This window comes from Rhopalosiphum padi, chromosome 1 (assembly GCF_020882245.1).
Source record: "Rhopalosiphum padi isolate XX-2018 chromosome 1, ASM2088224v1, whole genome shotgun sequence".
Taxonomy (NCBI): Eukaryota; Metazoa; Arthropoda; class Insecta; order Hemiptera; family Aphididae; genus Rhopalosiphum; species Rhopalosiphum padi.
In genome coordinates, this window is record NC_083597.1 from 14,195,374 (window position 1) to 14,219,520 (window position 24,147).

General features: G+C 27.5%; 2 protein-coding genes across 5 annotated transcripts; one reads left to right on the forward strand and one right to left on the reverse strand.

The window, feature by feature from the left end:
• The first annotated feature begins 437 nt into the window (after positions 1 to 437).
• On the forward strand, positions 438 to 13,743 carry LOC132917831 (mitogen-activated protein kinase kinase kinase 15). 4 transcript variants are annotated; one of them, XM_060978887.1, is made up of 24 exons: positions 438 to 664; positions 840 to 934; positions 1,216 to 1,388; positions 1,479 to 1,673; positions 1,744 to 1,913; positions 1,991 to 2,159; positions 2,231 to 2,340; positions 2,427 to 2,710; positions 5,098 to 5,257; positions 5,312 to 5,471; positions 5,544 to 5,713; positions 5,778 to 5,961; positions 6,042 to 6,175; positions 6,261 to 6,388; positions 6,457 to 6,761; positions 6,832 to 7,067; positions 7,206 to 7,358; positions 8,634 to 8,720; positions 8,909 to 9,305; positions 9,991 to 10,096; positions 10,761 to 10,941; positions 12,560 to 12,830; positions 13,037 to 13,113; positions 13,201 to 13,743. In XM_060978887.1, the coding sequence occupies exons 2-24, from the start codon at positions 862 to 864 to the stop codon at positions 13,409 to 13,411; spliced, it is 4,134 nt and encodes a 1,377-aa protein (XP_060834870.1). In that variant the 5' UTR covers positions 438 to 664; positions 840 to 861; the 3' UTR covers positions 13,412 to 13,743. The 4 variants fall into 4 exon arrangements, with proteins under 4 accessions (XP_060834870.1, XP_060834793.1, XP_060835033.1 ...); XM_060978810.1 differs by lacking the exon at positions 438 to 664 and having other exon boundaries at positions 680 to 934; XM_060978965.1 differs by lacking the exon at positions 438 to 664 and having other exon boundaries at positions 681 to 934; positions 12,575 to 12,830; positions 13,201 to 13,690.
• Positions 13,744 to 15,434: 1,691 nt separating this feature from the next.
• LOC132918057 (nucleomorphin-like) lies at positions 15,435 to 22,656 on the reverse strand. The gene is made up of 4 exons (XM_060979165.1): positions 22,364 to 22,656; positions 19,495 to 20,440; positions 18,792 to 19,423; positions 15,435 to 16,549 (listed from the first exon to the last, which is right to left on the reverse strand). The coding sequence occupies exons 2-4, from the start codon at positions 20,423 to 20,425 to the stop codon at positions 15,605 to 15,607; spliced, it is 2,508 nt and encodes an 835-aa protein (XP_060835148.1). The 5' UTR covers positions 20,426 to 20,440; positions 22,364 to 22,656; the 3' UTR covers positions 15,435 to 15,604.
• Positions 22,657 to 24,147: the final 1,491 nt, after the last annotated feature.

Here is a 24,147-nt window from a genome sequence, read left to right on the forward strand (position 1 = left end):
CGTAGCCTTTTGATATTGTTATTTTTAAGGAAGTTATGGTCTTTTTGAAACTGTACATTTTAAATGATCATAACTGTGTTTTAGGTTGAATTTAAGTAATAATAGGCAAGCTTAATGATTCAATATTTATATTATTATATTAAAAATAAATTTTTTTCGTTGCTGGTAATCGATGATCAAAACATTTAGAAATTATATAAAATATAACACTAATACAGTATTAAGTATTAACATTTACCTTAGATCATAATAATATATAGGTAGTATAAATATCTATTCTGTGGTATAAATAAGACTATTATTATCTATGATTATTATTTATTTTATCATACAACAATTTTATGAAATTTGATAAGACAATCATATTGATATCACATATATTAATAATAATAATCTAAAACCGTGGGTATTCCAAAAATGAAAAAAGATCATAAAACGACTTTAGATAACTCATTTATACGGGATGTATCTGTATGTAGTCTGTGGTTACATAAATTCAATTTAAAATTTAATATCTTAAATTATGTTGTTGAACATATTGCTTATGAAGCAACTCAAAAATTAAAAAAAAATGTTTTGATATTATTCTTATTTAAATAAACATTTGGCAACAGTGGAAACCTTGAATTTACATTTCTAAGTTTTAACAATAATTATCTCAGAAGTTTGTAAATTTGTTTTTACTATTTTTATTTTGTTATTGTATATTGTAATCATTTCAAATTATTGAATATTAAAAATTTTATTATTTTATTCGAACAATTTTGTGGCTATTATTTTTTATAAATTTAAATATATGTATTTAAAAGTCTTATTTTCAGTTATTTTCTTTTATATAGTTTTGAAGCTAAGTATTACCAAATGATTGAATGTGTTTATGAAAGAAAGAATAACATGTTTGGCTCTAGTAATAAGCTAGATGTCGAATCTACTGGTAAGATATTTATTTTTATAACTAAATAAGTACCTATTAACTGATGAAATAATAAATGTTTGTGGCTGAAATTTAAAATATCATATTACATGAACCAATTTTATATTATTAAGTAGGAATCTACTTAGCTTAATAAATAAATATAGACCATTTGTGCGTATTATTTGTTTATATAAATAACACCCACAGTAGTAAACAAGTTTTATATTTTCATACTATGAAAATGATTAATTAATTTTTATATCTATTGAAAATGTATATTTTTTAAAATTGAATTATAGGCAATTTGGCACACAGTGCTAGTGTTTGTAGTGACATTTCAAATCGTACCAAAATGGACATTGTATGCATTATAGATGTTGTCCAAACTAGTAATTTGGCACACCGTAAAAGAGCTTTGGAAGAAGTGAAACAAGCATCTATGATTGTTAATGCTAACTTATTTATTGTTTTGGTAATATCCAATGTTATTCATGATTAGTGACTTATACTTACCTTCTTGGAATTATTTATTTACATAATTTTGTTTGGACAATAATTTTAGTTTGAGAAATTAGATTTTGGAGAAACCGCAGAGTTGGATACATTTTATAATGCAGATGTTGCCATAGTAGATTTGTCAATTCAATTTCAACAAAGCTCGCTGTTTTATCATTTGGGCTTACGTGAGAGTTTTGGAATGAAACAAAACATCATGTTATACAATGATCTAGATACTGAAGTTACATTACGATTAAAGGTTTGTAATATTTTTTGTAGAATATTTTTTTATTAATATTAAACAAAATATTTTTTGTCTTTTTTTCCAGTTGTCATGTGGCTCATATACATTTCTTTCATATAAATTAGAAGATTGTGGAACTTGCCTTACTACCAATACTTCATTTCAGGATGAGAATGGTGCATCTGCTTTTGAACCTAGAGTACCAGTAACAGTTAAATTAAGGAATTTGTTAAAAGATGTTGAAATTCAAACTAAGTATGAACATATTTTTATTTACTTGATTCTAAAATTATATATAATTAACAAAAAGTTATTATTTTGGTTTAATATAGAGTTCATATTAAAGAGAAATTTTTGTCAGATTTAAGAAAAGCAAGAGAAAATTACTCAGGTGAAGAATTGCGTAAAAAATTACTTATAATGAGAAAAAGACTCGATGATCCACATGTTCTTTCTGGTGATGTAGTTCATACTATGTTGATATCATTTAGAGATGTACAGGTAGTTAAATAAATTAACAGTGTCAATTATAGACAACTTGTCAAGTATTGTAAAATTTAATTTAATATTAGGACTATGATGCAATGGTTCAACTTGTTGAAGACATACAAACTATTCCAAACAAAAAAAATTATATTCAAACACCAGCATTACGATATTTATATCCTTTTGCTTTGAATAGGTAAATAAAAAAATTATTATTAACTATTTAAAAGAAAAAAAATTATTTTATTTTATATATTTGTTTTTAAACTATTATATGTTTAGACGTAACAAACCTGGAGATCGAAAAAAAGCATTGGAGGTAATTGAACTAGCATTGAAAAAGAAAGAAAATCATATACCTGATATGGTTTGTCTATGTGGTCGTATTTATAAAGATAAATTTGTTGAGTCATCGTTTGAAGACAAAACTTCCCTTGAAAATGCTATACATTGGTATCGAAAAGGATTTGAAGTGCAACCAAATGAATATGCTGGAATTAATTTAGCCACATTATTACTTGTTGCTGGAAATGAATTTTCCAAGTCTGAAGAACTTCAACATATTGGTATGTTATGATAAATCGTGGAATGAATATCCGCTAAGGAAAAACACTAAAAAAACGACAAAATCATGACAGTGATAGAATTAATATTTATAAAAAGTTGAATAAATACATTATTAACAAATTTTAACTACAAATATAAATGGTCATGGTTCAGTATGTGTTCTACCACCGGAGTTCATGCAACCATAGTAATTCAAAATGTATTCTATTGTTTAAAATAAAAATAGAACATAGTTAATATTTTATTAAAATAAAATTAGTATAAAACTATAATATTAAATCCACACGGTTTAAATATCACCAATAAATCATATTTCAATATGTTCCACGAATGATTAGTATAAATCAGTATTTTTATTTATATTTTGGCTTCAAAATCTTGCGGAATATTTTTCCAGCATACTGAATATAGCTTTATACTAGAATATTTTATTGTGATAACAACGACAAGCTTTGATGTAGATTTAATCAATTTTATTATTTGACCGATAGGCTGTTGGGTACCCTTGGTTGTAGTATTAAGAACACACTAAGTAATTAGGATATTTTTAGCCATGTAAGCATAATGTCTTGCAATTTTTGATTACTCTTATTAAAACGTAATCGCTGGTTGATATATGTAATTTGTTAGACAGTCGTGAAGAACCAGCAACTTCGTAAAGTTTAACGTAAATCTCTTTTATTTTATAATAATATTATGGATAAGTAAACTTTTGAGTCACTTTTTTTCGTTTTGATCATTCCTAAAGTGCCAACTCAAAAAAATAATTTAAACATCGACTTGACTAACAGATGGTATCGGCTCAAACCGAACTACTGTACACAATAAAGCAATATGACAATAATTTTATCCACCTTTAATTTATGTTGTTGGTAGTTTAGACCATAACACCCAGGTCATAAAATTCAGACATAATTTAGTTTCTTCTATTTTTTATCATATATGTATATGTATGGTTTTGGGCTGAAAACATCATTTTTTTTCTGACCGAATTTTTTCTGACTGTTACAGTCATATAAACCAAACAATAACTAAATTTATATAAATATGTAAATAAATTTATTATTTAAATTATTTCTAATATAAATTGTTATTTAATTAATTTCTTAACAATTTCACATTCCAACCTAAGACATATAGAGGGTAATTCTTTTATCATGAATGACTCATTATTTCAAAAAATATTATTAGCATTTTTGAAAATATTTCTTTTATATAATTTACATTCGAAATAAAATAACATTTAAAAAAAAAATAATTATATTTTGTATTATTATAATTTTTTGAAAACAACATAGATTTTTAATTTTATATTATCTTTTTGAAGTATCTCCATACATTAAAATTAAAATTTAGTCAAGTAGTTTATAAGTTAAGTATTTTAAATTTAGGCGAGTGAAGAAGTACATAAATATCTTGTTGGGTATAATCGTAAATTCAATCATAACAATAAAAATATAATTTAAAAAAAAAAAAATTGGTTATTTTGATTTTAAATTAAATAAAAGAAATATTTTCTAAAATGTTAATAGTTTTTAAAATAATAATAAGGGTTTCATAATAAAAGAATCATCTGGTATTTGATGTTTTACCGTTCAGTGGAAAAAATATTAAGTTATTTATGTTAAAAATCTTAAAGTTGATACCTTTTTGTGGTAGATCAAATCATGTATATACACATACAAAATCATAGTCTTAAATACTTATGTTATGTATAAATATATACATGAAATATAGAACAAAAGTGATGTTTAAAATATTTTGTAATGACACTGGGATGATTTATTCAAATACAGAATGTATAGAACCCCCAAACTAAGCCATATTTTGTTGTAAATAAATATTAAATAAAATTGAATTTACTTTTATATATTTTATTATATTTTATGCTTTTTTTAAATTTTTAAATATTTCACTGCTTACATAATTAAAAAAAAACTTACCTTTTTACCTTTTTTTTGGTTATAGGTACTGGGCATATAAACATCATTCTAATATAATATAAAATGTGAATAGTTTAATTGTTATATATATTTCAATCATCCTCTACTGTATTAACTAGACATTTACAATTTTTAAAGTTTTATTTAAATACCTATTTATTAAAAATATAAGTTTATTTTACACAGTTACACACTTCACTACAATATATTATGTCATAAACTATTCAAATTTATGTAACAGAAGAATAAAGTTTTTGATACTCACATTGAGAATCACTAGTTTAAGTCATTAAATTGAGTTTGTTATGTTGAAATTACTTGTTAATTTCATGTTTTAATTTATAGATTATAGATATTTTATACTTCACATTAGGATCATTAATGCTTATATTTAGTAAACTAATAATAAAATAATATTAAATTTGTTAAATAATCATTAATAGGTATGGTTTTAAACAATTTGATTGGAAAAAAAGGAAGCTTATCATCTCTCAATGAGTACTGGGCTGTAGCAACATTTTTTGAAATTAGTGTGCTAGCAGAAGACTATGGTAAAGCAATTCAAGCAGCTGAATGTATGTTTAAATTAAAACCTTCAATTTGGTAAGTTAATTATGTATAGATTTTATGCAAGTCTTAATATAAATTATGTTTTAGGTACTTAAAATCAACAGTAGGAAATATTGAACTAATTGATAAGTTTAGGAAAAATAGTGAAGAAGTTGAATATACATTAGAAAAAGATATCTTTAAGTTTTGGATGGAATATTTTGTAGAGGCTACAAAAACAGAAATTGATGATACGATTCGTTTTCCTGTGAGTAAATAAATAAAATCTATAACAATGTCATAATTAATAGTTTTAACTAAAAATAATTTTAATTTTTAGATTTTAGTCTTAGAACAGTTAAAAGTATATATGCCTAGTTATGTTGTAGTAAACCTTGGTGCTGAAGAAAAATCTATCTTCCTATGCAATCAGTGTATAAAATGTACTAGAAATGCTTGTAAGCAAGTGCATAAATGGTTGTTTGTTGCTAGTATGATAAGGAGTGTTAGGTATATGTACTTAATTATTAATAAATTATGTTATAATGTTAATTACACGTTTATTTATTTATAGTTTATGCAAAATAGATGAACGGTGTTTATTTTTATATGTTCATGCAAATTCTGATGATTTTCAAATGTATTTTCCATCTTCCCAATATCGTCAAAGGTTTTATGATCTTGTAAAAAAAATGACAGAGGGCGAAGAAGGGATGATGACTAACTTAGATGAGGATTCAACTGAGGAACAAATCAATGTAGGTCTTTATTTTCTGCTATTGGTTATTAATTAGTATCATACATATTTAAATTAATTCTTTAATACATTTTGTTTTAGTTTGAATATGAGCTGAATGATTCACAAACAAAAAAAATTCTTGGTAAAGGAACTTATGGTATTGTATATGCAGCTCTTGATCTCAATACACAAGTACGGATTGCAGTTAAGGAGATACCCGAAAGAAATTTAGGGTATTTATTACTTACCTAAGTTCAATTTAAATTTTTGTTAAATTTATAATTACATTTTTTTAATGTCAATATATTATTTTTCAAGTTATGTTCAACCACTGCACGAAGAAATAAAACTTCATTCTCAACTGTATCATCGAAATATTGTTCGGTATTTAGGATCAATATCTGAGGATGGTTTTTTTAAGATAATTATGGAACAAGTACCTGGAGGTTAGTTCTAATATTTAATTTTTCATTATATTGTTGTAAATGTTAACTAAAAAAATACTGGTTTTTAGGAAGTCTTTCTGCTTTGTTACGTTCAAAATGGGGACCTTTAAAAGGAAACGAGCCCACTATTTCATTTTATACTAAACAAATTCTTGAAGGATTAAAATATTTACATGATCAAAAAATTGTACACCGTGATATTAAAGGTGATAATGTCTTGGTTAATACATACAGTGGTGTAGTAAAAATATCTGATTTTGGAACTTCTAAACGCCTTGCTGGATTGTGTCCTAGTACTGGAACTTTCACAGGCACATTGCAGTATATGGCTCCTGAAGTAATAGACAAAGGTCAAAGAGAATATGGCGCCCCAGTATGTTAGAACTATTATTACTAGTTATATTAATTAAATTGCAAATCTAAATCATTTTGAATTTATGTAGGCTGATATATGGTCATTAGGGTGTACAGTTGTAGAAATGGCAACTGGTGAACCACCATTTACAGAACTCGGATCAGCAGTAGCAGCTGTGTTTAAAGTTGGTTTTTATAAAACACATCCAGAAATACCTGTTGAACTCAGTGACCGAGCTAGCAATTTTATACTTAGATGTTTCACTGTTGATCCAGATAAGAGAGCTACAGCTACTGATTTATTAGAAGATTCATTTATGAACGAGTATGCTTAATACATTTTAAATATAGATTATGTATAACTTTATTTATTGCTTTTAAATTTTAAGTAATATTACTAATTCTTCATTTCATTAAATTCAAATGTACCAAATTGTTATAATAATTATAATATTTGTTTAAGGAAAAAGAAAACATCTAAAGCATTAATAGCTCCTCTCGAGTTTAATCGTAGTGTATCTGTACCAGTAGAGAAAGGCATAAAAACTAATCAAGTTTCAGTTAATCAAGATAATATCAACAAAAGTCCTAGTAAACATGTGTTGAAAGAAGACAGGTAATACAATTAAGTTATTTGTTTATAATGCTCTGTAATCCAGTTCAAATATTGTTTAATTTTATAACTAAATGATTAATACTCTAAAATTATTTGGAAGGTTGAGGTTTTAAGCATGTTTTCTATCATTTCATGGTTTTTTTTATACCTAGTTAATTAATTCCTTAATATTTAGTGTTTACTTAAAATTTTTAATAATTATTAGAAAATATAATTACATATAAAATATAAATACTTATATATTTATTTAAATTAAAATCAATTATGATATTATATTTTTTTATGACAAATTTTCTGTAAATCGTAGAGTAAAGCTAATTTTTTTTAAACATTTATTCAAAATATATTTATATTTTTGTTGAAAAACAATGTACTTTAAATTTTGTTTTTTTTATATATATATATTTAATTTTTCCTAGGTGTAAACTATTTTATTTATTTTTTTAAATATATAGAGTTACATTGCATATTTTCAGTTAGTCTTTTTTATAATTTTTCCATAGGCGTGTATACTGTTCACATACCTGGCCACTCTGGCAATGGGCAGACTTGCAAATTAAAATTGACTCAATAACTAATTTTAGAATTTTTTTTATTTTCATACAAAAAACTTTCTAAAAAATTACTTTTGGCTAGATCTATTAAATTGTTCTAAAAACGCCTAAAACGCCAATTTTTCATAATGAAATAACTTATAATATAGAAGCCAACAATTTAAGATCAATGAATAAAGATTTAGGATAAAGTTGTTCAATTATTTGTTACCAGTGAATATTATCTAAGTACATGATTTATATTTATTTATTAAAAATTGAATGTTTTGTGATTTCAAATGTATATTTGTGGTTTTAGGTATTGTGTTTCTTTGTTGGTCAATTGAACATTTGAAAATTAAATAACTGACAGTTTTTAAAGTACATGAAAATTTGTTTTTTGAGAATTAATCTCTTATACAAATTTACAGGTACATTCAATATAACTAAATGTGAATATATTTTCTATTTTATGCTAGTTTATGTTTGTAATTTAAGAGCATATTATTATGAATGTATTAAAACCTCACATTTTTAATCTTGCCTTTGCACCAATTGTTAAGCAATTATCAATTTTTAAATAGTTAAATCCTTATTGACCAGCATTAGCAAATAATATGTTTATTAAAATTTGCATTATATAACGTTGCTAATGACAAATGCAAAAAAAAAATGCTTCAGATTTATGCTACTAATGTGTTACTTAGTGAGGGCGCTTACATTGGAGTGTGTTTGTATACAGCTGGTTAACAATATCCCAACCAAAGATCAAACAAGACCAGTTCCTTTCTTCCATCAGCTTACCAAACATGCAGTACTCTTACAACAGGTATATTTTATTCAATCGTTTAATAAACAAATTTAATACTTTAATATATTTTAAACATCAGAGCATTTAACTAGATAATTATAATCTATGTACTATATAGTACCTGCGGTGTGTTTGACAACCAACACATATCAATTAATATATCGCCTTGTGCGATTGCTTTTTTTCCTGGTTAAACCCGTATATAGTCTTGACGGTCAACGGTATAACAGGCGACAATCCTCGGGTGCGTTGGCATCGCCTGAAATAGACATGGGCACGGCGGGCAGCACAGCAGAGGCGGAACACGATGGGTTCTACAGGTTGAAAAAAGACTCGCAGCGAAGGACCACCCTGGCTCGGGTATTAGCCCAAGACCAGGCTACATTGGGCAAGGTTTGGCTGCAATTTATTCGCCGTGAGTTTGGGCAACCCAAGTTGACTGGTGAGCATCTTGAGGTGTTAATGAAGGGTCTCCGGGATTATATTACGGACCAAAACAAGAACATTGTTGAGCGGACCATATACAGCCTCAAGGAGCAACTGAACTTCGATGCTGTTGCTGTGCATCAATTGCACATATCGCTGTGCTTATTTAAGGACGCGGTAATGCAATTTTACGTTATCATATTCATTACTATTGCAATACATTGACAGTTGACACTCGCTTTGTCCTTATTGTTACGAGTGGTAGTTATAGGATATTAGTTGTGTTCTCGTGAGTGTATCGATTGTCTTACAATTTTACGTATATAGTTATTAGTGATTAGTGGGCGAGGGCGAGTTAATTGTGCAGTATGGCGCAGGGCTGGATGTTAAAATTAAAGTTATTGAGGCTGTAGCCTTGTAGGTATTATAAAATAAGTCAATTGACAATAAGAAAGTTTGTACATAAGATATACATAATAATAAAGTATCCTCATCCTCTGCACGGCGTTTATCGATGATAGTCGGTACTCTGTAGGTGTTTAGTTCAAAACTGTCATAATAACATTTATAGTTTTGTCACCGCTGTATCTATGTCGCAACATGTTTACTACTGCGGGTTCAAACTTCCCATTCTTACACCGTAGGTTAAGTGTAAACCATGTGTACATCGTTGTTTCAATATAATTAAGGGGTGACGTGGTGTGCACCTCTGTAAACTTTGTTACAATTTTATAAAATAGTCCCCCTGATCAAAAATAATCAATTATGTTATTATAAATTATGTACTATAGTCTATAATATTATTTTATTAGTAGGTATTAATCACGAATAACCCATCTCATTTCATGTATCATTGTTTTAGGCCAAGTCCGTGTTGCGGTTACATAACATTAAGCCGCATTGGATGTTTACGCTTGACACATTGGTCAGCAGTGCCGTGAATGCAGCCATTGCCGTTCTTAAGCCTGGTATTTTTTACACCTAATCTTAACCTATCTTCAACATTTTAACTGACCAAAGTGGAAAACCACAAAACTTGAATTTTGTAACGTTGAAAATTTCAAAAAATTAATTTTAATAAAAAAATCTTATATATTATGGCATACTTAAAGCCAATTTATAAACATTAAACAATATATACTATTTATAGAATACTAGAGCGTTAATAAATAGTATTCTAAATTTTTAATGGTATTATTTTTTTTAATATCCTAAAATTTTTGGTCTCTTATAGTAAGTATATAATCTATTTCACGTCGTGGTCAAACTAAATAGTAGATATACTTTCTACTTATACTAAATACTATTATTACATAATATGTAATGCTTTAATTTTATAAAAGTTATCGTTTATTATTATCATTTATCCGTGCGGTAGCGCATCGGTTATGTTAGTTTATATTGTTCTTTATAACAATCGGCGAAGACTTAGCTTGTAAATCACTGGCCAGTGTCCTCACTCTTCTCTGATAATTAGGACCATTAGGTAACCTAAAAGGTTATAATTCCTTACATAAAATTGTAATTTTACATATTTTTGTCTCAACTCTTCCAGTGTTTCGACCTAAACACGCCACTTAATCATCTTGTCGAATTTAAGGTTTATATAACATTATATTTCTTTCCGTGTAGAGTACGATGAAAATATTACTGCCAAAGATGTCAAACCAGACGGCAGCATCTTTACAGCCGTCACTGATGATACGAAGACCAGCTCGCCATCGTTCTGCTCGTCAATAAAATCACATAAGACCGATGATAGTTGTTACTTGGACAGTTCGCCTACGAAAAGCTGGCGTGAGATGTTCCACAGGTAATTTGTCATCCCCGTCTGTATACATTCCAATTAACACATGCAAGCGTCATTTGTGAGGTGCATTTTACAAAATTACGCCTAGGTTTTGACATTACGGGTGGCTACTATAATTGCGTCCAGTGGTAAAAATTTCTTCCGAATTTAGGACGCAATTTACATCAAAAAGGTACATTGGAACGCAACTTACAGTCACCCCGCAATTCGTATGCACCCCAAAAAAACTCAGGCCGCAATTCGGAAGAAATTTTTACCACGGGACTCAATTATAGTGGGTGACTGTAAGTTGCGTTCCAATGTACCTTTTTGATGTAAATTGCGTCCTGGATATTTTTTATATTAAAATTTAAAACTTAAAATGTATTTTATAAATTTACAATTATATAAATAATAAGTAATAATTATAATATTTCTTTCTCATTTTATCAAATTCAGGATCTCCAATATTACTGTTGTAATATGGGTATAACTATGGAACTATATTAAATCAGATAAAAATTTGAATGATAATTTCCTCATAAATTCAATTTGAGTAATTTTTTTAGTTTCTAATAATTCCATTTTTAATATATCCTTCGATTGTTAATCTGTTTCGCGAGACTTGACTTTGTAATGTTTTATAAGTATTAGTTGTATATATTTTTTTAAATGACTTTACAATTATAAATATTTGGATGAGAAGAATTAAATGAATGAATTATTTAATTTTCTATGAAATGATTCCCTATTTTTTGTCGTGCATAATGTCGATGATAAATATTCTGCCCATATTTTTGGTGAATATTTTGTATATATGATTTTAATGTATAGTCTGTGTATTCTAATACTCGAGTAGTCGAGTGGACGGAGCATCTTGTGGTTGTATAGCCATAATTTCTTCATCAATAAAACAGTTTTCAACGTCTTGTAGATATAAGAAAGGAAGTCCAATAAAGAGTTGTAAATAATTGCGTATTTTAGTATTTTTTTAAAAATAAAAATAGAAATATAAACGGATTTTTGTCGGACGCAATTAACAACGTACATGACAACACAGGCCGCAATTTACGTATGTTGTTATCGGGACATTTTTACGGAGACGCAACAAACATTTACTGCCTATTTTTCCTTTTTAAATCTACGGTTTTCTTCCAACGTCAAGTAATGAAACAGACTATCGTACCTTTACTCTTTAGTATTAAATTCATAAAAACACATTCATTTTTTTTTTAACTTGTATTATAGTTATATTTATTATTTATTTATATGAGTTTGAATATTTAGTATCAATATTCAATACGATAATTCACGTGTTCGTTGAATACTGTTTAAATTTAGTGTAAATAATATAGTCGTATAAGTAATTTAGCTATTTTAAATAACTACAAGAGACAATATTAATTACTTTAATAATAATCGTATCTACAATTTATAATCCAGATGTATAATAGATTATAAAAAAAATAATAATAATTTTCGGACTTAGAGTGGAAATAGTGGAATGTTTAAACACTTTAAACGAATAATCTATAGAAAATAAAATCAAAACTCAACGACTTTCGAAATAAAGTTAATATCCTATGTTGAAACTACGGTATATTTAAAAATATTGTATTATCTTATGTTGTGTACATTGCAGTTTTGATTTTAATAGATTTCTGGAAGAAGTATTAGAATGTCAAAATGGTTTTCTGAAAAAAATGGTGGAAGATCAAAAGGATCTGATGGCTTTGTTGAAATGGACTGCTGAACAGAACGCTGCCATTTGCGGCGATTTTTGTTGCACCCCTTGTCGGAATTGCTGTCGCGAGTTCAAAGATTTCAACTATGAAAACAGTGCGGACGGTTGTTGTAAAGATCTAATCAAATGGCTTCGCGACATCGGGATCGACGAACACTCGATTAAAATAGTAAGTTTTTATACGATCAAAATGTCGATGTCAAAACAAGTAGAGTTGAAATTCGACATTTTGTTATTGTGTGCAATGTGCATAGATTAAATCGATCGTGTGGTTTAACTCTGTTTTGTACATACAATACGTATACATAGCATTAAATGCACATATTCTTTTCACGAACCGGTGTTTCTTAATCTTGTCTGCTATCATTTTTACAGTTAGTCAACGAACAATTTATGTTGGACCAAATACAATTAGACGTTACAAGAGAAGATTTGAGAGATCTCGGTTTGAAGTGAGTAATCCTGTGTCCGTTTGTAATTCATCGACTTATCATTAAAGGTCTAGTCCATTTAACGCTGTCAATCTTTATATCGTTTAGACGGGGCGTTGAGTTGAGGTTGTGGAAAGAAATCGAGCGGCACAGAGAAAATAATGTATCGTCATCTGGCCGGACAACGGCATCTGTCACACCGCGGACGTCTTCTCCGTCGTCGTCTACTAACAATAATAATTACACCTCTGATGTACTGCAACAGTTGCAGTCGATTCGCCAGACGAGTAATCAAATTAACAATAACTTTGATTTGTAGCAATAATATTAACGGTAGTGTGTTGCAATTGTGTTCCACGTGTTACACACTTTGAAGTTATTACCTATCGCCGTTTATTTAAGTATACATGTGAATAAATAGGTAATGTTTTTTTTTTTGTATTATTGTTACAGAATTTACGTAATAACAATTTGAAAAATTGTTAATAAAATAATTTATTCTAATTTTATTATACAAAATAATATTATAACCACTATGTGCAATGTCCTTATTATTATTATATTAATAAAAACAATATTGTATTTTTTGTTATTTAAATGTGTGTGTTAAACTGATACATCTTTAATTAAAGTAGGTACTATATTTTTAAATTATTGTATACTTGTATAGTTGTATGTACCTGTATGATTATTGATTATAGTCATACGGTTGAAATCAATTATAGAGATGACTGAGTACGATTATAAAATTGTAGTTCTGAGCAGAGCTGTAAATGTATTGATTTTACAATTTTTTGTGTCCTATAACACACTAACTGACTAACTATAGGTAGCTATTGAGTACCTAATTAAAATAAATACATTTTTAACTAAACTTCTAAACTAACCAATCTCTTTCTAAACGTATTACTTTACTTTGTTTCTCAAATAGTCAAATTATTTGAGTTGTATAACAACTTCGTCTTATCTCAAATAGCTTTTTTTGAAGATAACTTAACTTAAATTAGTTTAAAATAAGACGATTAAGTTGCTCAGGCTTTGACATTAATGGAACTTCGATAAGCTTTTATTCAGTAAAATTAACAAAATCATACATGTACTAGCACATACTGCTACAATATAAATCTATAAATCGTTATTTCAGATTATTTATGTTATTAATAAAAGTTAAGATGAATTGTAAAATAAAAATAAAATTTTAAGTCACTTAAATACAGTGATTTTGCCATTTTGGTACCACTTAATTCAACTGTCGCTGCCACAACTCGCTTCTATCATTAAAAATTCTTCTATTTTTTCATTTGAAGTCGATATTGATCAGAGATCTACTGGGCAAGTTTAGAGATCACTTTGAAGAAAGTTAGAAAATTTACTATGAATTATATTATACTAGATCTAATCTACCGTAGGAAATTAGTTCACAAAATGCCAACTAGCCGGCTATGGCCTTATTTAGCAACCTCATGTTCACTAAGAGATACATCAACATAGTGCTATATTTTGTTTGTTCATATTTCAAGGTTGAAGTCGAGATTTGGGTTATACAGCTATATAGTATTGTATACAAATTAATTTTGTTTTAAGGCTACATTTTCATCTTTTTAATACTTTAAATAATTTATTGTATAACTAATAAAAAATAAATAGATAAATATGCCACAGGATCATAATATTAATTTAACCTTAGCCACATACTTCAAAGCCTGCTATCCCATTCCTGAACAAGACCATGAATTTAATGCACAAAAAAAACGTAAAATATGTAGTCATCCACTCAAAAATAGAGCAAAATGAAAAATTTCAAAATAAACAAAAAATTGTAAATTACTTGAAAAATTGATAGGAATTAATAATTAATAAGAGCAAAAAAAATTTAAATTTTACATCAATTCAAGTATCTCACAGGTATATAATTTAACCAATTATGCAATAAAAACAAATTAACAGTCATAATATGTACAAACATCTAAACAATTCAATAATAATCACAATTCTAAAGTTATGATGGTAATGACTTGAATCTAATTTGTACCTTACTAATAATAAATTTAAAAAAAATATGCAAAAATACCAAGTTACATCTTGATTGGATACAAAAACTAAAAAACTAATCCTTACGTATATAAAAATTAAATCCCAAATTTACTTTGACGTTTGTTTAGAATTCTTATCTAAAAGAAAACATTACAAACTATAGTAATACCATTAAGGAAAAAAATTATATTACAAATATTATCATAACAAAATAATGAAAGTGAATAATACAAATGTATTTAAATAACAAGGTTTATAATCTCTAACACATATTTATAAATAAGCTTTGCTTAAAAAGACAATGAATGTAGTAATTCATAATAAATTATGTTGTATTTCAATCATATTATATTTTTAAATAATAATTAAAAATTTAACAACAAGCATATACATATTATTTTAACTAAGATGTTAAAGGATAAGGAAAATCAATTATTAAAAAAATAAGACATGTCATCAAAAAAACAAAAAATATTGATTAATCTTCATCATATCCATCACCAAATTCTAACATTTTGTTTATTTTATTAGAGACTGTTTTGAAATCAATGGATCGTTTGCTATTTTTCTTTTTGTTATACTTAATTTCATCTTCTAGAGTAATTTTTGGTGCTTTGACACGCTTTAATGCTTTGGCCTCAACTGATTTACTTAGTGGGGTTGGTGGTTCACTAGCAACTAATGACTTGGCAGTTGAACTCCATTGATAATTAAATAATGGAGGCGTCACACTTCTGGATTTGTCATTACCTGATACTACACTTAATTTGCTTGGTGATGCCATAACATTATAATCACTTATATTACCATAATCATCATGATCTATGCAATCAAAAAGGTCGGATTCTGTTGATGAGCCATTGGGGCAATGCACTTCTTTTGTTTTAGATTTATTTTCTTTTAATTTTTGATGTGTGTCTGAGTTGTTCAAACTATCATCACATATTTTTGCCTTAGGTTTGATTGTCTTAACACTTTTTTTATTGATTTTAGTAAGAGCAACTCCTGACGCTGATACTTTTTTTTTTTTAACTTCTTTCACAATTTTTACATGTTTTGTACCTGTTTTGTCTTTTTGTATTTTTGGTGTTGTTTGCTTTATGGCTTTAACATTTTCTTTAGATTTGTCCACACTGTGATTGGTGGAGTTTATGGACGTTTTCATTTTAGATTGTTGCTTAGAGTTGTTCAAACTTCTTATAGACATAGATGAGTTTTCTAGTGTTTTACTTTTTGATTTTGTAGCATTGCTGTTTATACTGTTAGTCGATTTTGAATTATTTATTGATGTTTGATTAGATAGTTTGGTGTTACTTCTGTTGCCCAGAGAAGAATTTCCTGATATTTGTTTGGCATTTTTTGTACTGTTAATATTACTTAACATTGTTTTTTCAGGGGTTTTTGGCTTCAAAAACGTGCTTGTCTGTAATTTGAAAATAAAACATTAGTAATCAAAACAAAATTTTATTAAAGATAAATAATAGTTATTTTGACTAGAAATAATTAAATATGGGTCTAGATAAGAATTTCTCTATACTCTTATTAACAATATACTTGAAACATAGAGATATAATATTTCTGTTCATTTAGTTCAGGTATGACCATTGTCCATAGATCAGTCCAGTAGAAAGACAAAAATCTTAGTACTCTGTGGGAATCAATATCTATTAACTATTTTCTTTGTTCAAAGCTACAGTTAACATAATATTGATTTAAGTAACATTAACAATAGGTGAACTTGAGTATATATGCACAATAATATGTAGTCTTATTTTTAACAAGGAACTCATTTGTAATTCTTTCAATTTTAGTACTGATACAATAATCTATCAAAAACAAAATGTATGAAAAACAATAAAAATATACACTACAGAAAAAATAATATGTATATTTTCTTCTTTTAATCGAATGAATTAAATTATTGAGATAAGGTGTAAAGTTCATATTAAAAATCAATTTATAATTTATGCTAGTAATCCGTGGTATTCTGCTACGTTGCTATTGGACACTACTGGCTTCTTGCACATAGTCCAAGAATATTTTTATATTAAAATAAACTGACATAATAGTAAGTTTATATATTGATACAGGCTCATTGAGAGCATAGCTAAATATAACCATATGTTATTTAAGGTTTGGAGTACTAGGTTGCTAGGAAGTTTTTAGAATGGGGTCGGGAAATTTCAAAACTACGAGGCATTGATGGCATAAAAAAAATATTCAAATGGTGTGGAGGGGGTATAAAAATATAAATTTACTCATAATAAAATTATGATGTTAATATAATTTGGACTTCGGCGCCACTGATAGATAGCCCACAGGTATAGGTGATATAGACAAATAAATTAATAGCACTATGTCTCAACAGATAGCATTCTCAGCTGTAATATCCAAAAATAAATTATTATCAAAATTAAATAGATGGAGAAAAATATTCTGTACGGGAGAGACATAATTAACGTACGGCGGTATGGAACAGATGAATAATTTATAATTTTGTAATTAAATTACAATCGTTAGCGCTAACAAACTATAGTGGTTGTGGACAAAAATATATTATAATGCCTATTATAGAAACATGTATATAATAATATAACGTGAATAATATTTAATCTATGGTTGCAACTACATTTTTATTAATTTAAAGAATTTAACAGCAAACAGTTACATCAATTGGTTTTATGATTTTTATTTCTTAGCCTGAAGCAGAATATTTTAGGAGTATTTTTTTGATAGACAACAAAAATTAATTTTATATATATCTTATAACTATGGTTTGTCCAGAATTTTACTCGTTCCTGAATTCATCACCCGACTTATTAAAATAAATTTGTTCCAACAAAAAATATTAGTATCGATATATATAGAATCAGAATACTCCAAAAAAAATTTTACTTCAAAATATGGAAATTAAAAATGTAAGTTATTATTCAAAAAAGTTGAAAAGTTATAACAACAACATACATATTTTTTTTAAATATTGATAGATTTTGAAATAATGAAGAATAGAGAATAAAAATATCACCCAAATATAGAGTATAGTATATTTAATTAAATCAAAACTCAACATACCTAATAAATTGTAACTTGACTGGTAGCATTACCCAGAGTTAGCAATCAAACAAGATATTTAGTAAATACTAAATAGCACGTGCAGTGGACCATAAAAGTATTACTAATTATTAAAAACTTTGTTAAAGAGGATGTCAGTGTAATATTTGTTTTCTCTCTCAGACCTATGCGCAACATAGATAAATGCTTTCATACAAAATTGGTTTTTTTTTTAATTTTTGAAAATCGTGGTCATATCCTCAAAAATATTATTCTCTATTGTTTTTATAATGGATGATTTTACTTTAAGATTACTCAAATACTTAAAAAAAAAAAAATGATTCTGAGTAAATGCTTTTTATCTATGTTGCACATGAAAACAAACAGTGCACTGACATCCTTTTAATTATAAAAGCTAGTTAAACGTGCTGAAGTTCCATGATCAAACCAGAATTAACGTAAAAAAAATTGATACTGTGGTACTTTTAATAATTATTAATATTTTTATTATAGTTTTAATACTATTAATTATTGTAGTTCACATTATTACACAGACACATAAATTATGTTTTAAATATATTAAATTATTAGAATAATGAATATTGTAATTATACCTGCTCTTTTGATTGAGATTTTCTTTTTTTGTTTATATGGATAGAATCATTAACATTATTCAGCTTTCGTTGTTTGTTTGAATTATTGCATATATTTTGACTAAATTTGTTTTTCAAAATTTGACTTGGAGTTTCAAACATAGTGGGTTGTTTTTTTGGTTTTTTGGGAGTGGATGCTAGTAATAATGGTAAATGTTCACCAAATTTTCGATGTTTAATTTTATTATTTTCAGTTTCATCATACTCAGACAGTTTTCTTTTATGATTTGCAAGAGTTATATTTTTACTGTAAGTTGTTCCTTTTCTGGTCATACTCGCATCAAGATTCACAGCAGCTTTTGTTGGCTTGGCAATTGGTCCAGCAGGAGAACTAATTGAAAAATCAAACACATTTTTTGTTTTATTTCCAGTCCCAGTTAGTTGTTTAACAATATTTCTCCATGTCCTTGGAACTCCATTGATGGATAAGCATGTTTGATATAATTCATTAGGTGACCCACCAATGATATTGCCAACTAAACGGTATAGTCCATTTTTTGTCTTAACTAAATTATTTTCTTTTCGCCCTTCTAAAATGCCAGCTTCATGACGTTTTTCTACAACTGTAAGCTTATCTTCTCCCAACAAATTACCTAAAATAAACATAGACTTGGTTAAATTAAGAAATAATAAAAATATTTAATAAAATAATATGTTAAATTACCAGTTAAAATTATAACATGTTTTGAAATATTAGATTGTTGTGATGTTTTGATTTGCTTCATATTTAAAGACCACATGGATAAAAATCTCTCAACATTTCCTAACATATTTGATTTATTATTATGATGTTGACTTGCACTATTTTTTTTGTTGGTCTCATTATTTTCTGTTAATCCAACAATAATTTTAAATCCAACATCTTCGAGAAGTGATTCTATTGAATTATTGTCATCATTTACATTTTCATTTTGATTATTCTCATCAAATGTTACATCAGAATATGCATTATGTGCAGGTGGTTCATTTCTTGATAAAGATTTAGATTTACGAGTAATTTCAGGAGTATTTTTTTCTTTAACAGTTACATTATGATTTTGGCTAACTTCAATAATTGTGGCACTTATGGAAGGAGACTCGTGAGAATTGTGACCAGATTGGTCAATACGAGATAATACCACTCTAGGTTGAAGACAATCTGGTGGTTTAAATGGATTTGAAAGTTCTCTAGGTTCGATGGGATGAAAATTGTTTTCTGGTATTCTCAATGTGCCATAATCACTAGAACTAACCATTGATATAGTTGTTGGTGGTCTGTAGTTAAAACTCGCTGATGGCCTATAATTATTGAAACTTGCTGATGGCCTAGCATAAAGTGGCGCAAGTTGTGATGAATTAGTAATTCGAGAAACATTGGAGCCAGAACGATGCCCTTCAATGATAATGCGTTTTATACGTTTCAAAAACGAATTAAATTCAATATCAAATTTACGATATGGTTGCACTTTCAAAAAATCATTTAATAAACTGCGAAGTGCAGCAGCTTTCTCTTCTATAATGTCTTGGAAAAGTAAAGACTCAGATTGAGAAGGATAAAATTGTGGTGCCATAGGCATTTTAAATGCTGAATCAGTTGAACTTGTTTGGTTGCTCATTTTGAATTATAACAACTGGAAAAAAATAAATAAAAACAGTTAAAATACCTACATAAATTAAAAATTAATCATACTTATATATTTTTTAAGTTATTACAGCATAGTTACAATTATAAGTAACTAGCAAGTAAGATAACTTTTTTGGTCACCTTAGAACAATTTAAATATGATACAAATTGGTTTTACCTAGGAAAGAACATTTTTTTATTTTATTATTTTACATGAACATAGCTTTTATTTATTTAAATACAATACAAGTCTAGGCTCGATGAAACATTTAGAATTTAAGTAAAAATAATATAACTTAGGGTGCTAAAAAAATATGCCTACCATTAACTTTAAATTGTACATTGTTTTTATTTTTGGGTTTGTCATTACTTTTGAGAAAAGTAAAAATAAAAATGGTTCAACCTTCAACATTAAAGTTGATTATTAGTACAACCGTACTCTATACATAATATAATTTTAAAAATATTTAAACATTTTTGAGTTATGTTGATAATATTATTGTATTAAATCTTAAAAAGGAAGAAAATAGATAACTGCTCTAACCTTTGCATTACACGTTGGTGTCAAGAATATCTTACCATTAAGTCAGTCATTGTTAAAACGTTACGTAGGTATCAAATTTTAATTTAATGACAAATCATTACATAGCTATTAGTGATAGGATTTTTTGTTATTTTCCTAGAATCGTTACTATCGTTGAAGGTACATAAAAGTAACGAATACAAATACCTCGTTACATTTCATAAAATAATCACCGTTACGACTTACGATTCATTATTTCACCTGATACATTGCATATTAGTTCCTAATGCTCCTATTTTGGCTTATTGATAACAAACATTTATTACAGTTCTGTTTCATTTATGAAACTAGTTTGAATTAAATAACCAATTTATGTATATAAATTGTACATGAATAAGTATATAGTAATTAAATATTTGTATTAATTTTTAATAATACTTAATTGGAAAGCAGTACAAAACAAATACTTATAATTAGATGACCACAAAAATAACTAATGATATATTTAACAAATAATGAACTAATGAAAACAAATCATTTCAAATATTTTGAAAATATCAGTGTAAAATTTAATGATATAATATGTAAGTTTTCAATCTTTGAATTACAATAAAATATCAAAATTGTAACTTATGATAACTAATTAATTTACTTTAATTGTAAGGTTAAGCTAATTGTAAAACAATAAGCTATTATGTGCCGGTATTATAGTACAGGGTCCGGCCAAAAAACCCCCATATTTAGAAATAGTGCTATGTGAGTTGTGGGGGTGATACAAAAGTGGAGATGGTATTGATGGATAGTGGTATACTTGCCATTTTAGTAGATATAATGGCAAGGAACAAAAAAAAAAAACAAAACAAAAAATAACGAAAATAAAATGTGATTTTAAAAAAAATTTCTAAATTTAAAATTTTTAACGTGATCACCCTGTGGGTTGTGATTACATTGTTTGGGGATATTTAAAGGCACAGTGTATGATCATTGCACCGCATCCCTACAAGCACTTAAGGAACCATTCACCAGGCATTGGCCTCCATTACACCAGCAATGACACAAAGAGTTATGGAAGACTATCGGGAAAGGCTTCATAAATGTGTTAACAGTGGAGGACACAACTTAACCGATATAATGTTTAAAATAAATTATTAAAAATGGCATAATATTTATTAGTAAAAAATAAAAGAATTTTTTCTATTTCTTTGTTTATTTGCAACTGCTTCTTGAAATATGGGAGGTATTTTTGCCAGACCTTGTACTATGGTATAAATTATAATACATAACTTACAAATTATAATATGGCAGTGACATTTCAATTGCATCAATAATATTTTTACACTCGATCAATGGTTTTTTAATATAATTCTATATTCCGGAAACGATTAGTCTTATTGAAATTAAACTTACTTTTATATAATCAGCAGTAGTTATCGGATTCGTTGGACGACGAATTATAGACTTCAACACGCCGAGATGGCTGTTTCGTTCAATCGTTCTGTCACCGAAGTATTTCGGTACAGAATTCAAGTTGTGACCATAAAAAAACAGCAATTAATAACACAGTATGTCCTACATCTGTAATAACTGGGAATACAAAATTAAAATTAAAAAAATAACAAAAATACAAAATACAAAAATTGATTGCGTGATACTGGTGTCTAGCCGTCTGGGATTCAAAATTCAAACTATAGTAAATAAACAAACAGTTATAACAATCAGTTAGTTGTCATTTAAAGTGAACGAAAACGTCGAAAACTATATAATAAAAGGCGCTGGGCCAATGGCGATACGCTAGTAGGTGCAGTGTAGCCAACCGGCGCACATTGTTTCGGATGTCGTTGTAGTGATACCGTTTAAATACGTTACCGTTTGAATAGTGATATTTTGTCCTTTCAACAATAGATAATAATAATATAACATTATGTATTATGGACAAAGGAGTAAGGCACATTATCTTATTATTTTACTATTGAACATGGATATAACGCTGTAATTATGTTATATTTACTAACATTGATGGATTTCTACTTATTAATTAACCATGGTTGAATTCCAACCATGCTATTAACCATATTAAGTCGGCCGACGGCCATTTGATGTATCTACCATCCATCGAATATTATATTGCATTACAAAATTGTTTGTCCATATTTTTAATGCGCAAGGCCAACTTAATAGGAACCTAAGCTTCTATTAAATTTTTAAAATTTATGACCCAGTGAAATTTTTTTATCAATAGTTTATATAGAGTGTTTCATAAAGAACGCATTTTTTAATTTTGCTATTTTAACTTTAAAATACATTATTAATGATACCTAAAATGTATAAACAATATTATTGTTTCACTATGAGACATGAGTTGAGGCACAGAATACTAAAATAGATTATATTTAATCTTTAATTTTCTCAGTTGATCCTGTCTTCAAATTTTCTGACCAGCCTCGTTATTGTTGTTGTAGTCGGTGCTTCACGGTGTCCTAGGATCGTACAAAGTTTCCTAACAGTTACTACAATACAGTCGCCGTGTATATAATGAGTTTTATAATTTTATAAGCAAACACGTTGCTCGATTATATACTGCTTCATGACGACAAATAAACAAAATGCATAATATACCATTCATCAATCACTAAAAACTTCAACAACCATAGATAACAGAAAAAATAAAAATTGCAAAAAGTGAGTTGATTCCTGAGCTTTTATGTATTAGTTGATTCCCGGGTCATTAATAACTATAATAAGTATGTTCGACTGTTCGAGTTGATTCCCTTGATATCAGTAAACTGCACCATGATAAAATGATCATGGATTGCACGACCGCTACACATCACAAAGCGCGCTCATGTCCACCGAGACTACGCATGAATTTACGAATAATAATATAATACAATAAATAATTAATAAATAAAATAAGATAATTTTCAAAATATGAAAAAAACTAAAAAGAACAACTTGTCAACCAACCTCTTCGTGGTGTCACGTAGGGTTACGCTAAATAATAGACTGAATATTTAACTAAATATTGAAAAAAATATATGACCCGGGAATCAACTCTTACGCTGCCATAACACCTAACAACAAAAAATTACCCAGCATTTCAAAAACTGCATTCTCTATAAAACACCCTTTATATAAAAAATTTAAAACAATTGAATATTTTGAATATCTATAAATAAAAAGAGTCAAAATAT